This window comes from Thalassophryne amazonica, chromosome 20 (assembly GCF_902500255.1).
Source record: "Thalassophryne amazonica chromosome 20, fThaAma1.1, whole genome shotgun sequence".
Classification (NCBI taxonomy): domain Eukaryota; kingdom Metazoa; phylum Chordata; class Actinopteri; order Batrachoidiformes; family Batrachoididae; genus Thalassophryne; species Thalassophryne amazonica.
Window position 1 is genome coordinate 66,055,497 of NC_047122.1, and position 22,050 is coordinate 66,077,546.

A 22,050-nucleotide genomic window follows, 5' to 3' on the forward strand; every position below is an offset into this window, starting at 1 on the left:
AAAATAAACCCTCCAGAGCAGACGGAGGTATGTGATGCACAGACAGACCCCCCCGGCAGGACTTTGTCCTGAATACAAATGCTCATCATGAACTCACACACCTCTCCTGGAGAAGTGATTTACAAATGACATCACAGTGCAAAGTCGGCGAGAACTGAGAGCAGAGCGACCGCTTCCGTCACCCACACAGGGAGGGAACCAAAACACACACAGGAGGACGAGAGAACGCACGAGTCGAAACGGGCCAATCGTAAACAACGGAGTCACCGTACACGAATACTGTCATCAACCAATGGATCACGTCCAGCAGAAGAATGAAGCCAAGGCCAAGCCAAGACTTTGGATCTTCACAGGTCAGGTTCCAGTTTTGGAGCCACTTTAAAGTGATTTAAAGTTCCGAGAGCAACTGTGGAGTTGAATCTTGGGACTCTACAGACTTCACCTTGTTCCCAAGGAATGAACAAAAAGTCCAACAGTATACAAGAAGCACAGTCAAATGTGCAATATCAGCTGTGCTTTAGAGAGGTCCTCTAGAAACAACTACTCTCAAGCAAGAACAATTTCGTGAACATCTATTAAATTTTTCGTTCCTTGTTTGAGTACAATGAGCTCGACAGGTGTCATGCCAACATGAAACGCTCACAGATCCACAAATGCCGACTTCCTAGTGTGACTCAACGCTGATTGGTCCAACACTCACAAACAGGAACTTGACAACAACACAAAGTAACATCTGTGAAAGTGCAAGAAAACAGAAAGTAGCAAAAGACAATAGACAGACTGACGGGGGGTACGGCAAGGACTGAGAAAATCTACGTCAGAGGGCCTGGATTCTCACGGAATTGAACACACCATGAAACAGTGCAGAGAGTAAAGTTTTCGCAGCTTCTGAGTGAAAGCAAGAAGGCTGTGTTCACACTGCTGGTTCAAATTGGATTTATTGCAATCACTGATTGAGAATCTACGTTACATACAGCAAGTGACCAGATCTGATCTGTGTGTCCACACTGACATCGTCTGATCCATGCTGATTGCTATGGTAACAGACTACACCCAGGATAAACATGGGTAACAGTGAACTGTGCCTGTTTCTGTGTGAAAGGGTTCAGTGGAGCCCTGATAGCTAACAGGCAGTTTTTCCCCCACTTATTCCAAATCCAAGGTAAGGCTCCGCAAATCAATTTCAGTTGACTACATCATCGTCATTTGTGTCGCACTGTAAGTGAAGCAGAGGACAATTTGAAACCCTATTTCAGGGACTGAGACATTCTGATTGAAACGGATTTGCTAAAATGCCATTTGAATTGCATTTCGAATCACCTCCATATGTGGTTTGAATCCGCTTTGGAAAAATTGGATGGGATGTGATTTTTCTCTGTCCAGACAGCTTAAAAAAAATAAAAAAAATAAAGCTACATGCAGTCTTAATATGCTACAATTATGATGCTGAGTGGTTACATGAACAAGGCCTAAAAGTGGTTCAATAAACAAAACCAACAGAATCGCACACCACAGACGTCTGTCTTCTGGCGACGTGGGGACAAATAACTCGCTGCTTTTTTGTTTCATGATAAACTTTGCAGTGGAAAGAACGTTGCAATCAAGAAGTCCACATATAGGTCAAAGTGTAATTAAGAGTTTGTATTACTTAACAGTGGAGTGGGAAGGCAAAAAAAAAATTTAAATTACTCCTGCTTTTGCCTTCTGACTAGCATGCTAACGACAGCTAGCAACAAAACTTGTTTTCTGATGTTGCACCTGATGCTAAGGTTAAAGTTTGTTTATGGGGTGATTCCAAGAGGGCCATTCCTTCCCATTTCATCCCGAATAGCAAACTGGGGCAAGTTTGGAAGCAACGTCTTTGTCAGTCTTCAACAAACTTGGTGTACATAGTAGTTACAGCCATCATCATCAGCACCATATTTGAATCAGGGATCCAGCTTTTGAACTGTTCAAAAATTTCATCCCGATTCTCAAAATCATTGACTGTATATCATAACTTCCCGGTATTTGCAGTCTTAACGGCTTCAGTCATGTTTGAACTTTGTTAAACGGGGTATTTGTAGTGACTACAGCTTGAAACTGGTTTTATTGTGTTCCAGCAGTGTAAAAGTTTGAAGCCCATGCAGCATTTGTTACGGTTTTTGGCCGACAGCACAACGCCTTTCTTCAGTTTTTGGGTGGGTTGCCAGGTCTGCACTTTATAGGACAGCCAGTTGCCAGGTCTGCACTTTATAAGACAGCCAATTAGGAGGCAAATTGGATTAAGATGTTTCATCCCATTTTTGCACTTTTTTGGATCATGGGCAATCATATTAGGATGGCGCCCTGTGGAATAGACCTGCTACTACATGTCTGTTGTCACTGCGAGCTGGTAATTCTTCACGACAGTGAAGAACCAAAAAGCTGAGAAGGCCAATTAATGGGTCGTTCCGGAACCTGTTCCTGAAATCTGGGTTGGAGGCAGACATGCGCCGACTGTGGACTCCTGCATTACAGCTGAAAACATAACCTTCTTCATTTTTAAGATACTTTTTAAAATACACAAGCATCCTGACATCACACATCAGCACTGATGTAACTGGGGTTTATCTCCTTCTTATGCTTTGATCCAGAGAGTTAAGCAGCATTACACTAATCAGTAAGACATCACGGGCATATGCACAAACATTAGTGGATCTTTAAAATTAAAGTTGAGTATTTAAGAGTGTGATTACAATGTAAAGAGTCTGACTGAACAGACCCACAGCAGTTTCTGTTCAGGATGTCTTTCAGAGATTTTTTTTTACATCCACAATGAGAAGATGTATTAAAAATAAAACAATCTTAAATTGTTTCTAGACATTTGCAATCTGTCAACCTGAAGACTGGTAGCCAAAATAGCCCACAGGTACTGAGGTGGCACAAACTAGAACACCCTGTCCCCCACCCTGTCCATCCTAACAGTCTTACACAGGTGCGTATTTTGCTGATCATAAATGGTGACATCAAGACAATGAGATCTCTTACAACTGATACTTTTCATAAGAATTTACACATTTCTCTGTAAATGTGAAGCACACTGTGGTTTCAGTGCAGCAAATGCATCCAATCAGTCTAATGACTTGACACCAGGGTTAATTATTGAACTATACCCTAAAAAGGGGCTGGTGACGATCTTGGCAACCCTGAAAAAAAAGCTTCCTAAGGGTTCAACGCCAATCATCCACCTGATAATCAGAAGGTTTGTAAAGGGCTGTCAGCAATAACTGCAACTATACACAATCACTGCACATCACTACGATAAGTCACACACACACACACACACACACACACACACTGTACACCGTCAGCCTACAGGCTGTACTTCCTAAAAGCATTTATCTCGCTACATCTCATCCATCGTCTCGACGGCTTTATTTCCAAAAACGTTTCCCGGCTGAGCGAGGCGCTCGTCATGTCCCAACAAAACACTGAACCCAGTAAATTTGCTTTCAGTTCTTCCATTTCTGTCTCATACTTCTTACAAGCCCATTTGAAAGTTCCTGTGTCACCTCATTTTGCAGCTTAGTTTCACTGTGAAAAACATTCAAGACAGCCACAGCTGACTAATCAAAATGCTGGCTGCGCCATAACCGAGACCTAGAATCTCAGAAAAACACCGGCAGTAAATCAAAAGGAATTTCAGAAAATGATCACAGATGGTGTGAGCGAAGCGTGCTCCTGCAGATTGTGTTTCTCCAGTGATTTGCACATTTCTCCAAAATAGCCTGTAGTCCTTAACAGATGCAAATAAAAACAGGGCTCGTGACCAATTCTGGAAGTTTACGCAGTAAATGACATAAAGGAGGGTCGCAGTCATACAATCCTCAAAGAGCCAAACGCGAGAAAACAAATAGGGTCGTCCAAGTGTGCAGAGATGCACAAAAACTCACCCCACTGCAAAGGAGCCAGCTGCAGGTGCTCCAGGACGAGCTGGTTCAGGACTCCTTCCACACTGGCCTCACCACTTCGCTGCAGGGATGGGTGCATGATGTCAAGGCCAAACAGGTGTACAGCATTCATCTTTCAATCATTTCATCAAATGGTGAGCTATAGAACCAATGTGGCTATAACACTATTTCACCTACAAGAACAGAAGGCTTGAAAATCATCATTATAAAGAACTTTGTTAACTTCTGGTATAAAACACATCAAAGGCAGACAGCACGGTGATGTCTGTGTGGATGAAGCTGACGAAGATTTTCGAAAGTCACTGTAAGTTCACTCTTCTCTGAACACAGCATTTGTGTTGTGATGTTAAGTGGTTTGAATTACACCTCTACAGGTAACTGTCTCCAACACTTCAACACATCTATTACAGCAAGCATGCAGACACATTTACAGGGCGCTAGAAAAATTACAGTCATGAGATTTAAGAAATTATAAGGCAAAAATTCTGTAACTATCATGAATGGCTTCTACACATCCAATACTTTAACATAAATAGTGCAAAGCAATAATCAATGATTACCGCACAAAGCACGGGCATCTTTTCCAGATGCCCCCTGGACGCCTCGCTGGAGAGGTGTTCCGAGCACGTCCCATTGGGAGGAGGCCCTGGGGAAGACCCAGGACACGCTGGAGGGACTACATCTCTCGGCTGGCTTGGGAACGCCTTGGGGTTCCCCCGGAGGAGCTGGGGGAGGTGTGTGTGGATCGGGAGGTCTGGGCGGCTTTGCTTGAGCTGCTGCCCCCGCAACCCGACTTTGGTTAAAGCAGAAGAAAATGGATGGATAGATGGATAGATGGATGGATGGATACTGCACAAAGCTACATTATTTTGGGTGAATTAGCCCATTGTTTTGCAAGAGCATCATGTTGATTGATTATTATTGCAGTTGTATTTATGGAATTACGTATCAGGCTGAAAAATATAAATTATCATATTGGCCTGAATTGTACGATGAACCCCTTTTTTCAACATATTTTTAAAAATAGGTCAAAATTCTGGTTGGAATGTTTGGAATAGCATTTTGCACCTATGGCAGTGGTAGTGCATGTGCAAGTGTCGTTACTGATCCTGTGTGTATGAGCATCCATTAGTTCAGCAATAAAATAAAAATCTGATCTGATTGAGACCAAAACTGGCGGAATGATGGAGGGTCATTCAAGAGAAAGTGGCAGACTGAGGTCAAAGTCTGGGCCCAGTGCTTACACATACGAGATACCATTATTACAAGGAAAGATACACGTACAGTTACAATTAAACACTAACATGAATCACAGATCACCTTTCTGCAGGTCATGTTCTGTGATGATGGGTGGCACTGAAAAGTCAAACTCAAGATCATAACTATTTAACTCAAACAGTTTAGAGCCAATTTAGCTAAAACACAGTTTGAGTGTTTGTCAAAGATAAACCATTTCAACTTTGGACAAAATTATTCAAATGTCAATACTATACAGAACCAGATATGATGGCATTACCAAATCACAAGAAATTAAATAGAACAATACAGTTAAATATATCACAGGTGGCTTCATTAATACCAAGTTATACTAATTGGTAATGCATTTTTTAGCTGATTAAATCAATCTCTTATTCTTCTGAAATCTTTCACAGCATTTAAAGTGATGGTATAGTTGGTATATGTAAACCTCTGACCAACTGAAACATCTGCCAGATGAGTTAAACCTTAAAACTACTCATGTAACTATTATCTATAAGGAACTATGTGGAAATGAAGTTGACACGCTGACTAAATACTGCACTGTTTGGTAAAATCAAGTGCCTTAAGTTGGATGAAATTTTGTTTCAAAGTTTTCAGATAAAGTGTATGTAAATTTATGCACTCATTTGTATGTTTAAGACCACAATGCGTTCCCATCAAAAACTCAATTCTTTTCCTACAGAGTTGAACAATCACATAAACTCTATTCACAGTCAAAACATTTTCCATCAAAGTAATCACACTGTCAACAGAAAGAAAGAAACCCATGCCAGGCTCGCTGGTAAACACATGAATCAATATTAGCAGTTTCCCCAATATTTTACAGTTATGAGGAAAACAAAAAGCTAAAGTTGACTAGAGAAAGAAGCATTTGGTCTGAAGCCGACGTTAACTGTCAACTTTATTTTCATAAGAAGTGAAGAGGCCTAAGCTGCTTATACAGCAGGGTGGTGAGTCTGTTAAAAACAGCATAAAACACTTACACAACGATTTATCAAGCGATGAGTCCATAATGCTCAACGGATTCTTTGTGAAGACTTTCAACTAATGTCCTACCATCATTTCACACCATTATAAGCAAAATAAAATGAACATTTTAAGCCCTATTCAGCTCTTTGGAGGCTACAAAGGAATCAGACGTATGTCAAAGTCATCCATAGAAAAGTTTTAGGAACATATAGGAAAAAAGATTATCAGTAATACTCAAAAACAGCATACAAATTATGATCAGACAGCTTCAAATAAGAAAACAAGACCATGAAACAGTCTACACCTTCAGCTAAACTCAAGAATTTTACACAGTTTGGATTAATGGGTCCAACGTGAAATGGTAGTGTTTTTCCAAAATATGGATGAAACAAAGGAAATTCTCTGGTAATGAAACTACAAATCAGAATTTTTGTTAAAGGCGAGCTAAAATATGGTCATACCTTGTTGTCATTTTAACTCTGGTACTATAGAATTACCCACAAACAACACCTTAGCAGCTAACTTTGCTAAAATAGCCAAATAAGCCATTGTTGAAAAATTAGGTTAGCTAACTAGTGTTTATAAACCGGACTTCTTTCCATTACGGGAAGGGTGTGTCCTTTTATGATTAAGTAAAAAAAACATGCAAAATACCTGTAAAATTATTATTTAAATGATAACCCCACATTAGTTGGGGGAGGTGATGGTCTAGTGGTTAAGCATTGGGCTTGGGACCAGAGGTTCCCCGGTTCAAATCCCAGCCTGACCGAAAAATCACTAAGGGCCCTTGGGCAAGGTCCTTAATCCCCTAGTTGCTCCCGGTGTGTAGTGAGCACCTTGTATAGCAACACCCTGACATCGGGGTGAATGTGAGGCATTACTGTAAAGCGCTTTGAGTAATCATTTCAAACCTGCTCCATAACTGTATTAATCTGACAATATTTATATATTTATTTTAGTAGCACTGTGTCAAATGAGTCCAGACTGCAGATATCAGAGGTAAAAGTCTGATCTATTGAAAAGCTTATCATTGCCATTTACTGCTCTGGGAACGGTGCATGAAACATACAACAGGAACAACCACGATTCCTTTACAGGCTGTGATGTCGTCTTTTTACGGACAGTGATGACAGGAAAATTGTGACGATAGCCAAGTCATCTCATGTAAGTGCTGCACATTTATACCTTTCAACACACTCTGAAAACACACTAAATGGACCATTTGCAGCAGAGACGGAGATGGACTGGTCTGGTATCATGTCAACCTGCAGGACAACCTGTTGGACCTGCCAGTATTTTTTTTTTTCTTCACAAGAAGTTCTAGGAATGGAACTGTGACAACTGGAAGAAGGAAATGTTCAATGAGGAGATCCTCAGCCATCTTGACAATTACACTTGGGGGGGATTAGAAAGCTTCAAATCAGGGATATAATGCTGAAGAAGACACTAATCTCCCACTGAATCTCTGCAAAGCAAGAGTTGGGCAGACGGCTTTATCTGCAGGTACCGAAATCAAAACTCTTCTTTTCAAGCCATTTCAAAGAGATTTTATAGCGTGTATTTCTTGGCTTGACTTGATGTTTTAGTCATCACTGGGTGTCACCGTCTGCATTGTTGAGAGTTGTGATTCCATCTTTGTTTCTTTTCTGCTGCAGTCAAACAGGAGGAGATTACGATGCAGTGTGTAGTGACACAGTCCAGCATTACAACTGAAGTAGACCAGGTGAGCTCACTGTCACGATCAAACTTTGACTCCAGGTGGTTGAAGATCCAGTTCAGTTTGGTTCGAACCTTGTCTGGAATGTACACACAGCGACCCACCAGGACTGTGCAGAATTCAGAATTGGCCTTCATTCATTACAAAGGCTAAATTTTTTTTAGTCCTTGGCTTCAGAGGCTTCAGACTGTTTGGTGTGAGCTCAACAATACTGGTTTCTTTTTTACAATGCTGTGCTGGAGAGCCTAATAAGATATGGCATGGTAGCCTGGTTTGGCTCTCTTACTGTCCAGAGCAAATCCAAAATTGAGAAACTAGTTTGATACGCCATGAAAATTATTGGCAAGAGAGAGTATCCCTCTTTAAAAACTATTTTCGAAACCTCGGTCCTGGCACAAGCTAAAAACATTCTTAAGTTCTTAAGGAGCCTTCCCACATGCTTTTCAGCGAATGCGAGCTCTTGCCATTAGGGAGACAGCATCGGGCTGTCGGGTATAAGAGTAACAGATTTAAAAATTCTTTTGTTCTTTTGTCTATTATTCTTTTGAATAAATCTGGATAGCACATACAGACGCATTACTGGACAATGAGGGGTCTCACTGAAGACTATCTAATTTTAACTGTTTCCTGTGTTCCTGTAATTGTATTGTATTGTATTGTAATTGTATTGTAATTGTGTTGCTGTTGTTGTTGTTGTATGTGTTTTTATTATTCTAACCACAGCATTGCAAACCCAAGACAAATTTCCCTTGGGACAATAAAGTTAACCCTGAACCTTAAAATTCTGATTGTTGCACAACCCTGCAGTCCACCAGTGTCTTAAAGCGGATCTGACACAGAAAGACAGATGAGGAGTGCTTCACTCCACAACATTTCCAGAATGAAGTCTTGGGGCAAGTGCATATTTGACATCTGTCATGAGTGAAAGACTGTAAATGTATTCCACTTTGTGTAGAATAGCTGGTCACTTCAAAAGTCAGAAGGAGCAACGTCAAGTAGTAGATGGAGCCAGAAACTATTTCATTCTGCTGGACATCAACCAGCATACAGTGTGCAGAGTTTCTCCAAACTAAGCAACAGTACTTGACCACTGAGAAGCACCGTGACAGACTGTGGTAGATACAGTGACGGCGTCTCTACCTCCGGTTGATCCGGCGAGCAGCTGCAGTCATCGTTTCTGGTCCTGATTTTACAGGGAACCTCATGTGCAATCAGCCAATTCAACTAAGTACGTCAAGACTGGGTGAACTCTTTCTACCATTTACTGACTCCACAGACATTCAGGTGAACCAATCTGAATCCCAGCAAAAAAAATTAAAAACACTTTAATCTGGTTCACTGCGTTCAGGTAGTAGAGTTCATTGAAATTTTGTGGAAATTTGCAAAACAATACATTTTTGAAAAGTCCAGACAATAGCCAATAAGAAAAATGGATAATTCCATTTTCCAGGAGGCCTCCATTGTGATCATCTTGGATTTATGAAAATGACATCTTAAAACAGGGGTTTTGTAAAGTTGCAGCTTTGAGATAACCTTGGAGCTTGCGTCCAGTGGCTACGTAGATACATGGGACCAAGAAATCCAGTAGTGCAAGTTAATCCAAGACTGACACCCATAAATGGGACTACATAGTTGCACATTTTTGTAATTATAAACCTCTAAGTTTAACATGAGATTATTATAAATCCCACATGGCTGCCATGGTGGATTTCAGGAAAATGCAATCTTCTGTCTGTATATGTACTGTATAATTTTACTAATCCTCACCAAAAATCCCAACAAAATTATATAATGAAACTGACTACATGCTGACAATATGTTTGATATGACTGGAAAATCCATCCATCTGCTAATGTTAATCCGACTAGTGGGCATAATGAGCATTCTATTCTTCTGTTTGCCTTTATTTATTTTTCAGTTTTTATTACAGAGGCAGTGAAACACAGACAAGAAACAGGGAATCAAAGGCAGGGAGACATGCAGCAAAGGCTGGCCAAACACCAGGATTGGGAATACTGGGAAAACTGGGAATAATGTATTCTGCTACATGTAGTACATTTTAACCCCTCAGTGAACCCATTTTTATCCGAAGCCAAAATATGGCCATCGGGTACTGCAAAGGCTTTTCGTCCGTTTGTCTGTGTCCAGTCCTGTTACTGCCAGGATCTTCAAATTCACAGGGATCATTCTTGGGACACAGCCTGGGTAAGTTCAAAGATGGTGAACCTTGACCTATTTTAAGAGGTCACAAGGTCACATTCTGTTGCCTATTGTTATGGTCATACGGCCGAGGGTATTTTAGCATTGAGTTATATTTATTTCTCTACAGATTTTAATGAATTTGTGCAGTGAGATACATTATGGGTAAAGAAATAGACCTAAAGTGAATTTTACAAACATGTGAAATCACCAAGAATGCAGTTAACGGTGTGAAACCTTAAAAAAATAAGAGCGAGTGCGAGAGAGAGAGACAGACAGACAGACAAACCTCCTGTCTGTTAAAGGTGAGCCAAATCCACAGACTGACAGCAGTGCTGTCCAGTGAAGTTAACCTGTAATGTGGTAACTTTCAACTTTCTTCAGGTTTTTATTTAAAAGTGTTATAATAAGTGTTTTGCCACATGGATTAGGCTCCTTCTGGTAGTGTCTGATATGTCTCCTGTCCAGAAGAGTATTATGAGATTCAAGCATACGTTATGTGTCCTGCCTGCTGTCTTAGTTTACGGTCTGACTGTGGTGAGTGATATTTCAGTGAGGGAGAATTTTCATTCAAGTGGGATCAATGGACAGACTTTCAGTGAATGCATGAACTCAAATACCAGAAGTGAATGTTTGATGTTAAACTGTAAAACTGGTCGATTCCCTTCTATTGGCAATGATATTTATGTCTATGGGACCTCTGCATAGGAGATCAAGAGTATTTTGGTGTGTATAGAGGGGAAAATTTACTGCATATATTATGAAAGTAATTTGTGAAAAAATCCTTTATATCCATTTGTAAAGTCGTATTAATTAAATACCAGATTAATATTTAAGTGACACTTGTAGTCCTCAATGGTGACAAGAATACAGCAAAAAACAAAACCTGAGCTCAGAAAGTGATGTTGCCCACCATACAAGCTGTTTGGATTCATAAGCACATTAGTGACAATAAATCATTTCTGAACAAAAATACCCAAATTATCAAACAGGTCAACCTCTGAACATGTAATTGACAAATATTATAAATATGAGAAAGAAAAAAAATCTATTTTTATCTCAGACACTGGACTGGAACTATTGTCATTCACACACATCTTCTTATGGTGTATTATATAACAGCTGAATGGATCCTTCTCATATGATTGGTGCTTTGTATGTCACGTGACATGGATTATTCACTCCATGTAGAGCGCAATTTGGTTCTGTACGTTTTGTACATTGCACAGTGCGAACCCTGCCCACACACACACTAGTGGGGCCGGCGTTTAGCTAAAAATGGTTTGTTTGTTTGTTTGTTTGTTTTGCTGACGGAATGTGAACAAGCTAATTGACAGTGCTAATTCTTCTAACACACACAAAACAAATCCACTACACTGTAAGCTGTGAAAGCTGGAATTTTGGTGAAAGCTTGAATGTTCAGCTTTCACCTCATGAAATATTCATACCATTGAACTCATAAACATTCTTTATTTGTATACCATCCTACATAACAACAGAATTATGAATTTTTGAACATTTGTTCAATGTTAAAGGATAGGGATTTTTCCAATTTTCCAAGATTTTTCTGAATTGAATCAGTTCTTGACTATTAGGATATGAATCCTCTTTATAAATGTAACAGCGATATATCAAAAATTGTGGGTTATAGACTGTTCACAAGCAGACAAACAAACAGACAAACAAATAGGGGTGAAAACATAACCTCCGCCAATAAAGTTGGGCAGAGGTTATGAGGTTGCAGGCTTTATTTTGTTGCTGCATTGGTTACACGTGGAATTTTTGTAAGTCCTTCCAAAACTTGATTTTGTTTTTTTTTTGTTTTTTTTTTTAAAGAAATTTCTCTGCAAAGAAAGCAATCTCAGAAAGTGAGCCGACCACTCAGTCTGAGTGGTCGGCTGAGAAGAAAATTTTAATGTGACTAGGGTTGTAAAAATAACTGAAATGATCCTAGAAGTGCTGGAATTCTGTACACTACCGATCTCCCCCAGAGATGGTAAATACCAGAGTTTACACAGGGATTATGCAGAAAGGGAACTAATTCCTTCCACATGCATATTCCATAGAAAACAAACACCACACAGCTGGATACACAAAAGTGTATCCAGCTGAAAAAAAAAAACAAGGTTGTCTCTCTGTGGAGACTTTAAACTCTGAGAGCAGCGTGTTGACAGCCACAGTGTCAAAGGTTACCTTGGATGGAACATGATACTTGTGCACAAACAAGGACTAGTGGGAAAATGTTCAGATCATCACTTTCTGCAGTTGCAGTGTGAAGTATTACAGCAAACCCACACATACACACTAACACTTTATTTCACAGTGTCACAGAGGCAAGTGCTTTGCCATATGCTCTCCCATCTGTCAGGCACACTCGCTGCTGGCCAGAGGGCCTCCAGATGTAGGACTCACATGTCCTGCTTCACCGAGTTGAGTGATGTCAACAAACAGCGTGCAAAAGACACTCGTGTTGACTATACCTGACTGACCACACAAAAACACGGGACAGCACAAACCTCACTGCAAGTTCCTGGACAATCATTTATCAACCTGTTTGTGCTTCAACTGTGCAAACAAACATTTCTACACAAAGTGTGGAATTTATCAACTTCTACTTATATGTAGAAACATGTGTGACTATACACACAGCAGGGAAACCACAACTACACAGCATGCAACCTGACTGACGTACAGGGCTTTGAACCACATTTTTCTTCCAACTGGTTGTTCCGAACAGAAACGGAATTTTAACGTTTCTGGTTTTGGGTTCCACCATTAAATAGACGTTCCCGAACCGGTTAGAACAAAAACATTTAGTTCCCAGAACAGTTAATTACGTTCCATCAGCTGTTTAACAAATGGCTATAAAATTATGCCTCTGTCTCATCCAGCTTAAGCCAAATGTAGGCAAATTCTATTACAACCTTCATTAAATTAGATAAGAAATAATTCAAAACAATTATTATTTCAAATGTGTTGTTTATTGTTAACCGAAGGATTGTCAACACAAACATCAACGACATTATAAAGTCACGTGGCTATGCCACTTGGTGGGCAACCACAAAATCCCTCAGCCCATTCAGTCATCAGGTTTTTGAATAACGATAGACTGCAATATTTACCTCTTATTTAAGATGTGGAGACGTGATAGTAGTCCACCTTCCTGCTCTCTCCATTCAGTCAGCGAACGACGTCACACAGGAAGTGAACCCCAGCGGGTCATAGAAACTTGCGCAGGAGAAGAATGACTTTTTTTTTTATTTGTAGGCTACAGAAACTTTGAGAAAAGAAATAAAAACCGGTATTAACCAGTTACCATTATTTTTAATACGTTTTTCTGTTCCGGAACATAAAAAATAATAAAGTTTCTGGTTTCATTTCTGCTCCATGTAAAACAGGAAAAGTTCCCGGTTTTCGTTTTCGTTCCTTGAACCGGTTCAAAGCCCTGCCCACGTACACTATTTATGTCTTAAAATCACAGTACATATCTCATAATTATGTTGAAATAGAGAGGTAGCCTCATTGTGTCAAAACCTACAAAAACAGCAGCTTTTGACTTCATCAATAAGAACCTCAATCTCCGCCTCCAACCACGTTATTTCCACTGTTCAATTTTCATCAGGGGACATTCTATCTTCATCACATGAGCGCAAAGGATTCTGGAACAGCTGTAACAATAAATAATTGTCCACTCATTCTGCTAACTGGAATGTCTTAAGCTGGTTCTTGTGGTGAACTTGTTAAAAAGTATATCCACAAGTGATTGTGATTTCTAAATTAAGAACCAGCCTAGCATTATGAGTGAAAAGTAGTTACCAATGGTTGGGTTCAAAACTACTTATGGACTCACTGCTGCCACCTCGTGTTGCCACTTGCTGCATTTATTTGTGTCATCTCACTGCTGTCACCACCCACAAACACCTCAATCTCTGTTTCACAAAAATGTATTTTCTTCGCTCTCATATTCCGCCATTCCGGCAAGGAGCACAAGCAACAAAAGGATATTTTGTTACCAGAAAGTTAATTGGGGGCGTTTCTGAAGGCAAATGACTATGAACATGCAGGAGTACAAAGGTTTACATCATGTAGGATTTATCAACAGGTGGTACTGATGTGCATATGACTGAAGTGGGCCTGCTTGATTAATACATTTCGCTTGTACAACAGCATTTAGAATGTTTTCTATGCACAGTTTAATAAATAAAGGCCTTGCATTCAATTCCATCACTTCACTGCCTGTGTGGGTCAAAACATGGTGCTGTTCAAGAATGCCAACTTATACCGTCACCTCAACACAGACGGCTCTCTCTGAAGCTCTGCCGGACATGTGGTCTGTAAAAGGATATGATGCTCCAACAGATGCCCAGCTTGCTGTTGATCCGGCAGCCCTGGACATGCTGTCGCTCTTCCTCCAACTGCTTCAGGTTAGTGAAGCGAACTTTCTCCTGATCAGGCTGTGGCAGAGTCTCAAAGTCAAACTTGTCGACCTGAATGGCCATCCTGCAATGGGAGACAGAAATATCCACAATGTGCACTCGTATCTTTTCTCTGTACAAAAATACTTAAAAAGATGAGAATTTGTTTTGGACACATCCTAAAGATCAGGATAATTAGCTCCAGTTTAAAAACAACAGACTCCATACACAGTGTTACTTTGTCCTTCAGTAAAGCAGAGATACCGTGTGTACTTTCTGATCTTACATTTTTGTCTGATACAAACAAACAAACTGAACTATGCGGTTTGTCAAGTGAGAGCTGGCATTGATAAATTATTTAGAGTTTGAACACATGCCCTCAGCACTCAAACTTCTACCAACATACTGTACTTATTTGGAGTTTACTAACAGAAACCAGGCTGATTATCACCTGATGCTGATGTGTCACATCCAGGTGTCAAAGTGTTGCCTTCCTCCAGTTAAACCACACCAATCAGGGTTTCCATTCAACAACTACACAACAGTGAGACACATTATTTCACTGACAGCGCAAACTCCCGCTGAACAAAGAGCTGATGCTGTGACATGCTGTGTGGGGACAGGGAAGGTAACGAGAACAAAACAGATTAGTTCACTCAGTCAGTGTCCCTGACTTCAGTCCAGTGGTCTCAACATTTTATATCAACCATACTATCTGTAGCGACTCAGTACCAAGACGATAACCAGGAGTGACCTCCAGTACTCAGATGGCGTTGCCTTTACCAGTCATTCAGTAGCTGGCCACCAAATGTTACCTTCCACCCTAGCAGGTATACTGTATAGTAGCATTGGTCAACTGTGGTTGAGTTTAGAAGAAAAATGAAGAAGAAAAAAAAAAAAAATTACTGTGTCACTATCCAAATACTTATGGCTCTATGTCAGACTCATAAAAGAGGATCTGCAGCCTTACAATATTATAAGTCATTGGTGAAATTATGGCAGACGAACAGGTTTCTTAACCACTCCAGAGACACACACCTCAAAGGAGAAAAGGAATGGCAACTATTTCACAGCCTATCCTAACATAGATCCACCCTCCCAAAGAAATGATTATTCACAGACCCTGTGGCAAAGTGCTAATAGGAGTTAAGCTCTGCCGACACTCTCAGTGCTTTCTTCTTCTATTGATTTCCTTGTGTGGTCTTGTAAGGATTAAGCCGTATCTGGACACTTATCTGGCCTATTACACGACTTTTAATAACAAGCTGTGAGCTGAGCCGAGGCCACCGTGGAACATCTCAACGCATAACTCCCCAACTTGTTCCACCTGTCTGCTTCCATTCAGCCACCAGCTAACAGCCTGCTTAGGCTGAAAAAGGAAGCTTGTATAATTGCAAGATCGTGTGAGTAGAAAGACAGATGGATGATGGACAGATTTCATCCATTTGTTGGTCTGTGAGGTGTGAAAAACCTTCATTCAAATAATGCCTGTGAACTCACCACTGCTGAAGATGAGAACGACAGACGTAAGTGGTGCTATTCACGTTCACGTACAGCATATAAATTAGAGGGTCAATTTTACTGTCAGCATGTGTCAGTCAGCACGGCTGTTCTATTTTTTTATTTTATTTTTTCCCCCCAAGTGGTATTTGATGTCGGCTTCACCTATGTGACATTTTTCATAACTCGTAATTAGTCTAAGGGGGCGATGGGCTGAAGCGGAGTCTCTTGATTGCCCAGAGCATTTCAAACCCCAAACACAGTCATTTTCTGTGCCATTAAATTACACCATGAAATTATTTCACCTTGGTCTCAGAGGGTCTCAGAAAAAAATAAAATAAAAAAGGTTAATGTCTGAGGTAGCCCTCCTGAGTCTCAAACCCGTCTATAACGAAGCCCAAAGTCTGATTTACAGTCAGGTACATCAGTACTGACACAGTGACAACGTTTGTAACGGTGCTTCTGTACATCATCAAGATGTGCTTCGAGTGGACATTTCAATTCAAGAAAACCTTGGATGACAATATTTAAGAATTTGATCATTGTTACACATAGTCCTTCCATTTTCGGAGCCCATTGTGTAAGTCATTGGACAAAGTAAATATAAGGCTTAATTTTAATCCAAATCACATCTTTTATAGCCAGTTTTCAGGGGATGAATGCATGAATATTTCCAGTGTGTTGCAGTGTCAAACTCTGAATAGGCAAGGACAGCATTTCCTTTGTAATATTGTTGGATCCACGCTGGACCAGAAAAAAAATTAAATAAAATAACAGCAACATAAAATAATACTGACAAAATAACAAAAAATAACATCAAATATCTATTCAATTGTAAATCAGCAATCTTTTTGGCACATCCGTAGCACCGTGATTGTAGTTTTTACGCACATTCAGAATCTTCTGGGGTTTTAACAGTTTTTAACAAAGAGGTTGAACAAGGTGCAAGATGGCAAAAGTCTTGACACTGACCCACCTGAAATATATTTTACACTGCAGATGTATTTTCTCATGAAACGTTCCCTCACTGTTCACACAATCCACTGCTGTAGAAGCCTTTTGTCAATAACGTCTGTTTCACACCAGACAGCTGTGTTACTGAAGACAACGTGTCATAAAAACAGTGCTAAACCTTTGTAATTCCTCAGTGTGTCTGCATGCTGATTGTTTTTAGTGATGGGTGCACAGGGGCTCATGATGTCAGCAGCTGTGCAGCACCTTAATCAGGACTGATCATTTACGGCTAACAGACAATTTGACATGGCCTGCTTTTGTTTTGACATTCTTTGCCAGGGTGCCTGGAGTTAAACTTTAAAAAAATAAATAAATCGTGCCATCCTGACATCTGCCAATGATGAGCAGATGGATCCTACCAATAAATATGCACACTAAATTTTGCGTATACTCAAATATATTGTTTCCATCCATGCAGTTGGCGGTGCAGAGGTGAGTGATGCTGAAACTGAGTGATCCTAGTCTTTGGGAAGTCTTTAATATACTCATGATTTTTCTACGTGACACACACACTCATTGGTAAAACTTGCATGTCACAGAAAAATGCATATGTAATAGCTGGACTATGGGAGGATTACATGAATAATCAGTACACCACTTTAGAGTTTGTGCGTCTCAGTCCTTGTATTTTTCCACATTACGCACCTCAATTTGAGTTTCTTTGTTTTGTTGTTTGTTTGTTTTTTGATGAATATCACTTTGCATGATGAAAATCTGAGGGGAAACACTGACGTAGATCAGCTGTAGTTGTACAATCGTAATCTTATGTGGCTGGATCACAGCTTCACGGTGGAGCAGAACAGAGAACAAATTTTAATATAACAAAACATCAAATTTAGGCTCAAACCTCCCACAATCCTTCTGGCAACTTCAGCTGAAATTTCACATCACCTTTTTAAGAAATCAGTCTCGGATCCGCTACAACGTGGATCTGTATAAATGTTGATGTAACAGACAAAAAGTTGCACTTTGCACAGTTTCTCCACAGAAACCCGACTCCTGCCCAGTTGTCCGGCTGTCAAGTTCAGACATCTACTCTTGTTCTTTCATGGTTTTTGAGAACTGCCTACTGTACATTACAGATTCATTGTGAAGCATCGTACAGGTTGTTTATACGAGGTCTGTTAGCAAAGTATCCCACCTTTTAATTTTTTTCAAAAACCTGATGGATTTGAATCACATGTGATTGCATGAGCCAACCTTGAACCTTTGTGCACATGCGTGAATTTTTTCACGCCTGTCGGTTGCGTCATTTGCTTGTAAGCAGCCTTTGTGTGAGGATGGGTGGAGTCTCTCGTTGTGTTGAAGTCTCACCTCTTCCACCATTCGGAAGATTCAGACGGCTTTCGGTGGCTTTTCAGTCGTGTGACTATCCGAGAAATTGTGGAAGAGCTGGGCATGTCACAACATGTCCTGTGAGACTTCAACACAGTGGCACTTTTGTTCCGCCATCAGCTTCGTGCCCAAACCATCGGCATGAATTTTGCTGCAACTGTTTTCATGGTCAAATCTTCTGTCTCAGTGGAATGTGCCGAAAAAGTGCTGATGTCCACCTCTTCCACAATTTCTCGGATAGTCACACAACGGTCCCACATCACCACAGCATTCACTTTGGAAATGATCTGGTCATTTCAGCATGTTGATGGTCGCCCGGAGCGCGGCTCACTCTCCACCGTTGTGCGGCCGTCTTTAAACCGTTTGTACCACTCCTTAATCTGTGTGATGCCCATAGGATCGTCACCGAAACCTGTCTGAATAATCCGAATGGTTTCCACCTGGCTGTCGCCCAGTTTCTGGCAAAATTTGATGCAGTTGTGCTGCTCCAGTTGTTCCGCCATTTCCTTGCAAAGAAAAAATGACGAGAGACTACACCCATCCTCACACAAAGGCTGCTTACAAGCAAATGACGCACTCGACAGGCGTGAAAAATTCACGCATGCGCACGAAAGTTCAAGGTTGGCTCATGCAAGCACACGTGATTCAAATTCATCAGGTTTTTGAAAAAAATAAAAAGGTCGGATACTTTTCTAACAGACCTCGTATTAGTACATGTTCTAAATGAAATGTAAGATATATTCTGTGATTTGGAAAGGTTCATGTGTCCATTTCCTCACTTGTGTAAAGAAAACTGGCAATAAAAGTGATTTGTCTTCACAGTATTCCTCATATAGTTTGTCCAACTACTTGTGGACTCTAAAAATGGAGGAACTGTGTGTAAAATGGCTGTAATTCCTAAATAGTTAATACAATAGTTTTGTTAAACCCCTTGAAGAAGAAAAGACATACATCCGACACAGTCCCTGAAACGCACTGAAGCTTGTGCTTATCCCTGGTTACTGGGATGACTACTGTAACTTGCCAGGATTACCAGGGTCAGTACCACTGTACAGCTGGGTGGACTGGGACAGTGCAAATGAAACCGTTTGTCCAAGGACACAGACATGTGGAGCGGACGTGAATCGAATCCAAGTCTTCATACTGCTGGCTGAACTCCTCATCCCACTGAGTTACCTGCTCCAATTAATGTCATATTTTAATGAAATTTTAATGCAATCTTGTTGTTAAACACCTTTAATTCAAATTGAAAGTTTGAACTACAAGGACATCTCGAATGTTTCATTTTGTATTTATATTGACAAAATGTTTTTCTTTCTTACTTTCACTTTTGATACTCTGTGTGCTTCTTAAGGCGCCCTGACACTTGCACGACTTTGATCCGTGCACCTCGTTATGACAATCCCACCCGCTGTGTTCCCAGCTGGATGCCGCGCTTTGTTGTTGTGTGCTGGACACCGCAAATATAAAATATTTTCTTAGTGGATTAATCATTTTCTCTCCGAGTTTTCTATTGAAAACACCTCTAATCACTTCCGGAATCACAGAGGAGTATTCCAGCTGCTGCTTTTTTCTCTCTCTTGCACTCATGCGCTTAATGAAGCGGAGAACACACTGGAGCCATCTAGAAGGTAATTATTTCTCATGTTTATATTGTAATAGCTTGGTAAAACAGTTGTATGTTCTTTCCTTCTTAAGAGCAGCTGTAAAAGTATGTTTATGATAGATTTAACATCTCGTTATAATGGTTCAGATGAGCTGCGCTCTGATGTGGTACACTGACGCACTCGCACGCAGTGTTTTTGACTTGCTTGCGCAATGTTCACTTGAAGTTGATGTCATTAATGCTTGACAGATTTGAAACATTTCAAAATTTTCTCTGCGCACGAAGTCCCGCACAATTTACAATGGTTTACAACGAGTCTGAGAGGAGTTTACGCTTGTGCACGGCAAAGTGCATGCAAATGCGCGGTTCAAAGTCATGCAAGTGTCAGGGGGCCTTGACCCTGTGTGCTGCTGCCTAATGCTGCTGGAACCTCAATTTCCCTGAGGGAGTCTTCCCAAGGGATCAATAAAGTTGTAGCCAATCTAACATTGTGTACAAAGACAAAAACACAAAAACTGGGTCAGTGTTCAAAGACATGGACCTGACCAGCTACTGGTGTCAAAACAGTGCACGCAGTGTTTAAACGCAATCAACGTTAATTATAGCTACGTGGCATGTGTTGTATTAGATGTGGTCTCCCCGGGGCTGTTAGCATACTAAGACTGACTTAATAAATGACGCAGCATGCACATAATTCACAGCTACCATGTGTCTGAAACATGTTGAACATCAGGTCTGTTTCCAATGTGAATAAATGCAGGTTAAATCTGAGTCTTTGGTGGCTGTTAATTTCTATTATTTCAAGCCAAACAGTACATTTTTCAGTTGGGTGAATGTTTCACTCACTTAACAAATTAAACTCCTCACAAAGATAAACTCTCACCTGAAAATAAATGAAAGTGACCTGTGAGCTACAAGTATCTTTTCAATTGCTTACAACAAGAGATTTTTGATGAAACAAAACCTGATGTCAATATCCCCAATCTCATTTAACACTGAATTCAATAATATTCTCTAGAGCACGTGTCACAGTGGTGTATAAATAGACCGTTTTTTTTTTGTTTTTTTTTCTGTATGTGGGACTCATTTTTTAGCACATGTGCACACCAAAGGCGATGCTGTTACTTAACATAAGGACTGTTGAACTCCAAAAACAAGTAAGACAGAGAAATAAACATGTTGTGGAGAACATATTGGCTTCTACTGGGGACAGTTTGTACAAAAGAAATGATCAGATGGACACAGACTGTTGGCCAACACTACAATAAAAACAAGAGCCCATTTATCCATTGTCACACAGTTCCACTAGCCAACAGTTTGAACACACTTTCCCACTGCCTATGCACAGCACCTCGTAGAGAGCCTGTGACAGGTCGGGGCAGAGTCGTACTCCACTCATAGCCGCAAATTTCCCACAATGCACCAAGAATGGCTACGGGTAAGCCAAGAGTAGTTAAGCACGACAACAAGCCAAACACAACATCAACAAACATGATGGAGGAGTCGTCATGAAATGTCATTTCGCAACTGTTTTACAATTTCACTGCACCATTTGGAACAACCACAAAGTGGCAGGATTTTGGCAACTCAGCGCCTGTCAGTATTCATTGCTGGCAAAATCATGAAAGCGTGACAAGAATTTTACAAACAGTGACATGAAGAAACACCAGTTAAAATATTTAATAAGCGAGATACTAATCAGTCAGATTTACCTGGTCTATCTTTCCTCATAAAAACACTCTGTCAATATAAAATGTTCATGTCACAAACTACATCCACACAGAACAAAACAAACCCTTTAATCACTTCAATGACTGAGAATTTGAACTTTTCAATCAGAAACAATACTTGAATCTGATCAGACCAAATCAAAATCACAAGAGCAGTGAAATCCTTTAAGAAGCTATGACGTAAGTCAATGTTAGCACCTCCTAGCTATGCAAACAAACTTTATGTAATGGTCATCACTTACGCAGTGATACAAGATTGGTCATGTACTCTGATGACTTGTAAGTATGTCACAGATTATCATGCATGGATAGAATTCATGCAGCTTTAGACAACAGTGAATTTGGAATTGGTGTGTTTTTAGACCTTTTGAAA

At 40.3% G+C, this 22,050-nt stretch overlaps 1 protein-coding gene across 1 annotated transcript in view; it reads right to left on the minus strand.

The window, feature by feature from the left end:
- The window catches only part of trappc9 (trafficking protein particle complex 9), a 417,688-nt gene that overhangs the window by 123,073 nt on the left and 272,565 nt on the right, over window positions 1-22,050 (minus strand). Inside the window, 2 exon segments of the mRNA XM_034160137.1 lie at window positions 3,915-4,005; window positions 14,424-14,577. Of these exon segments, the coding sequence (XP_034016028.1) occupies window positions 3,915-4,005; window positions 14,424-14,577 (245 nt within the window).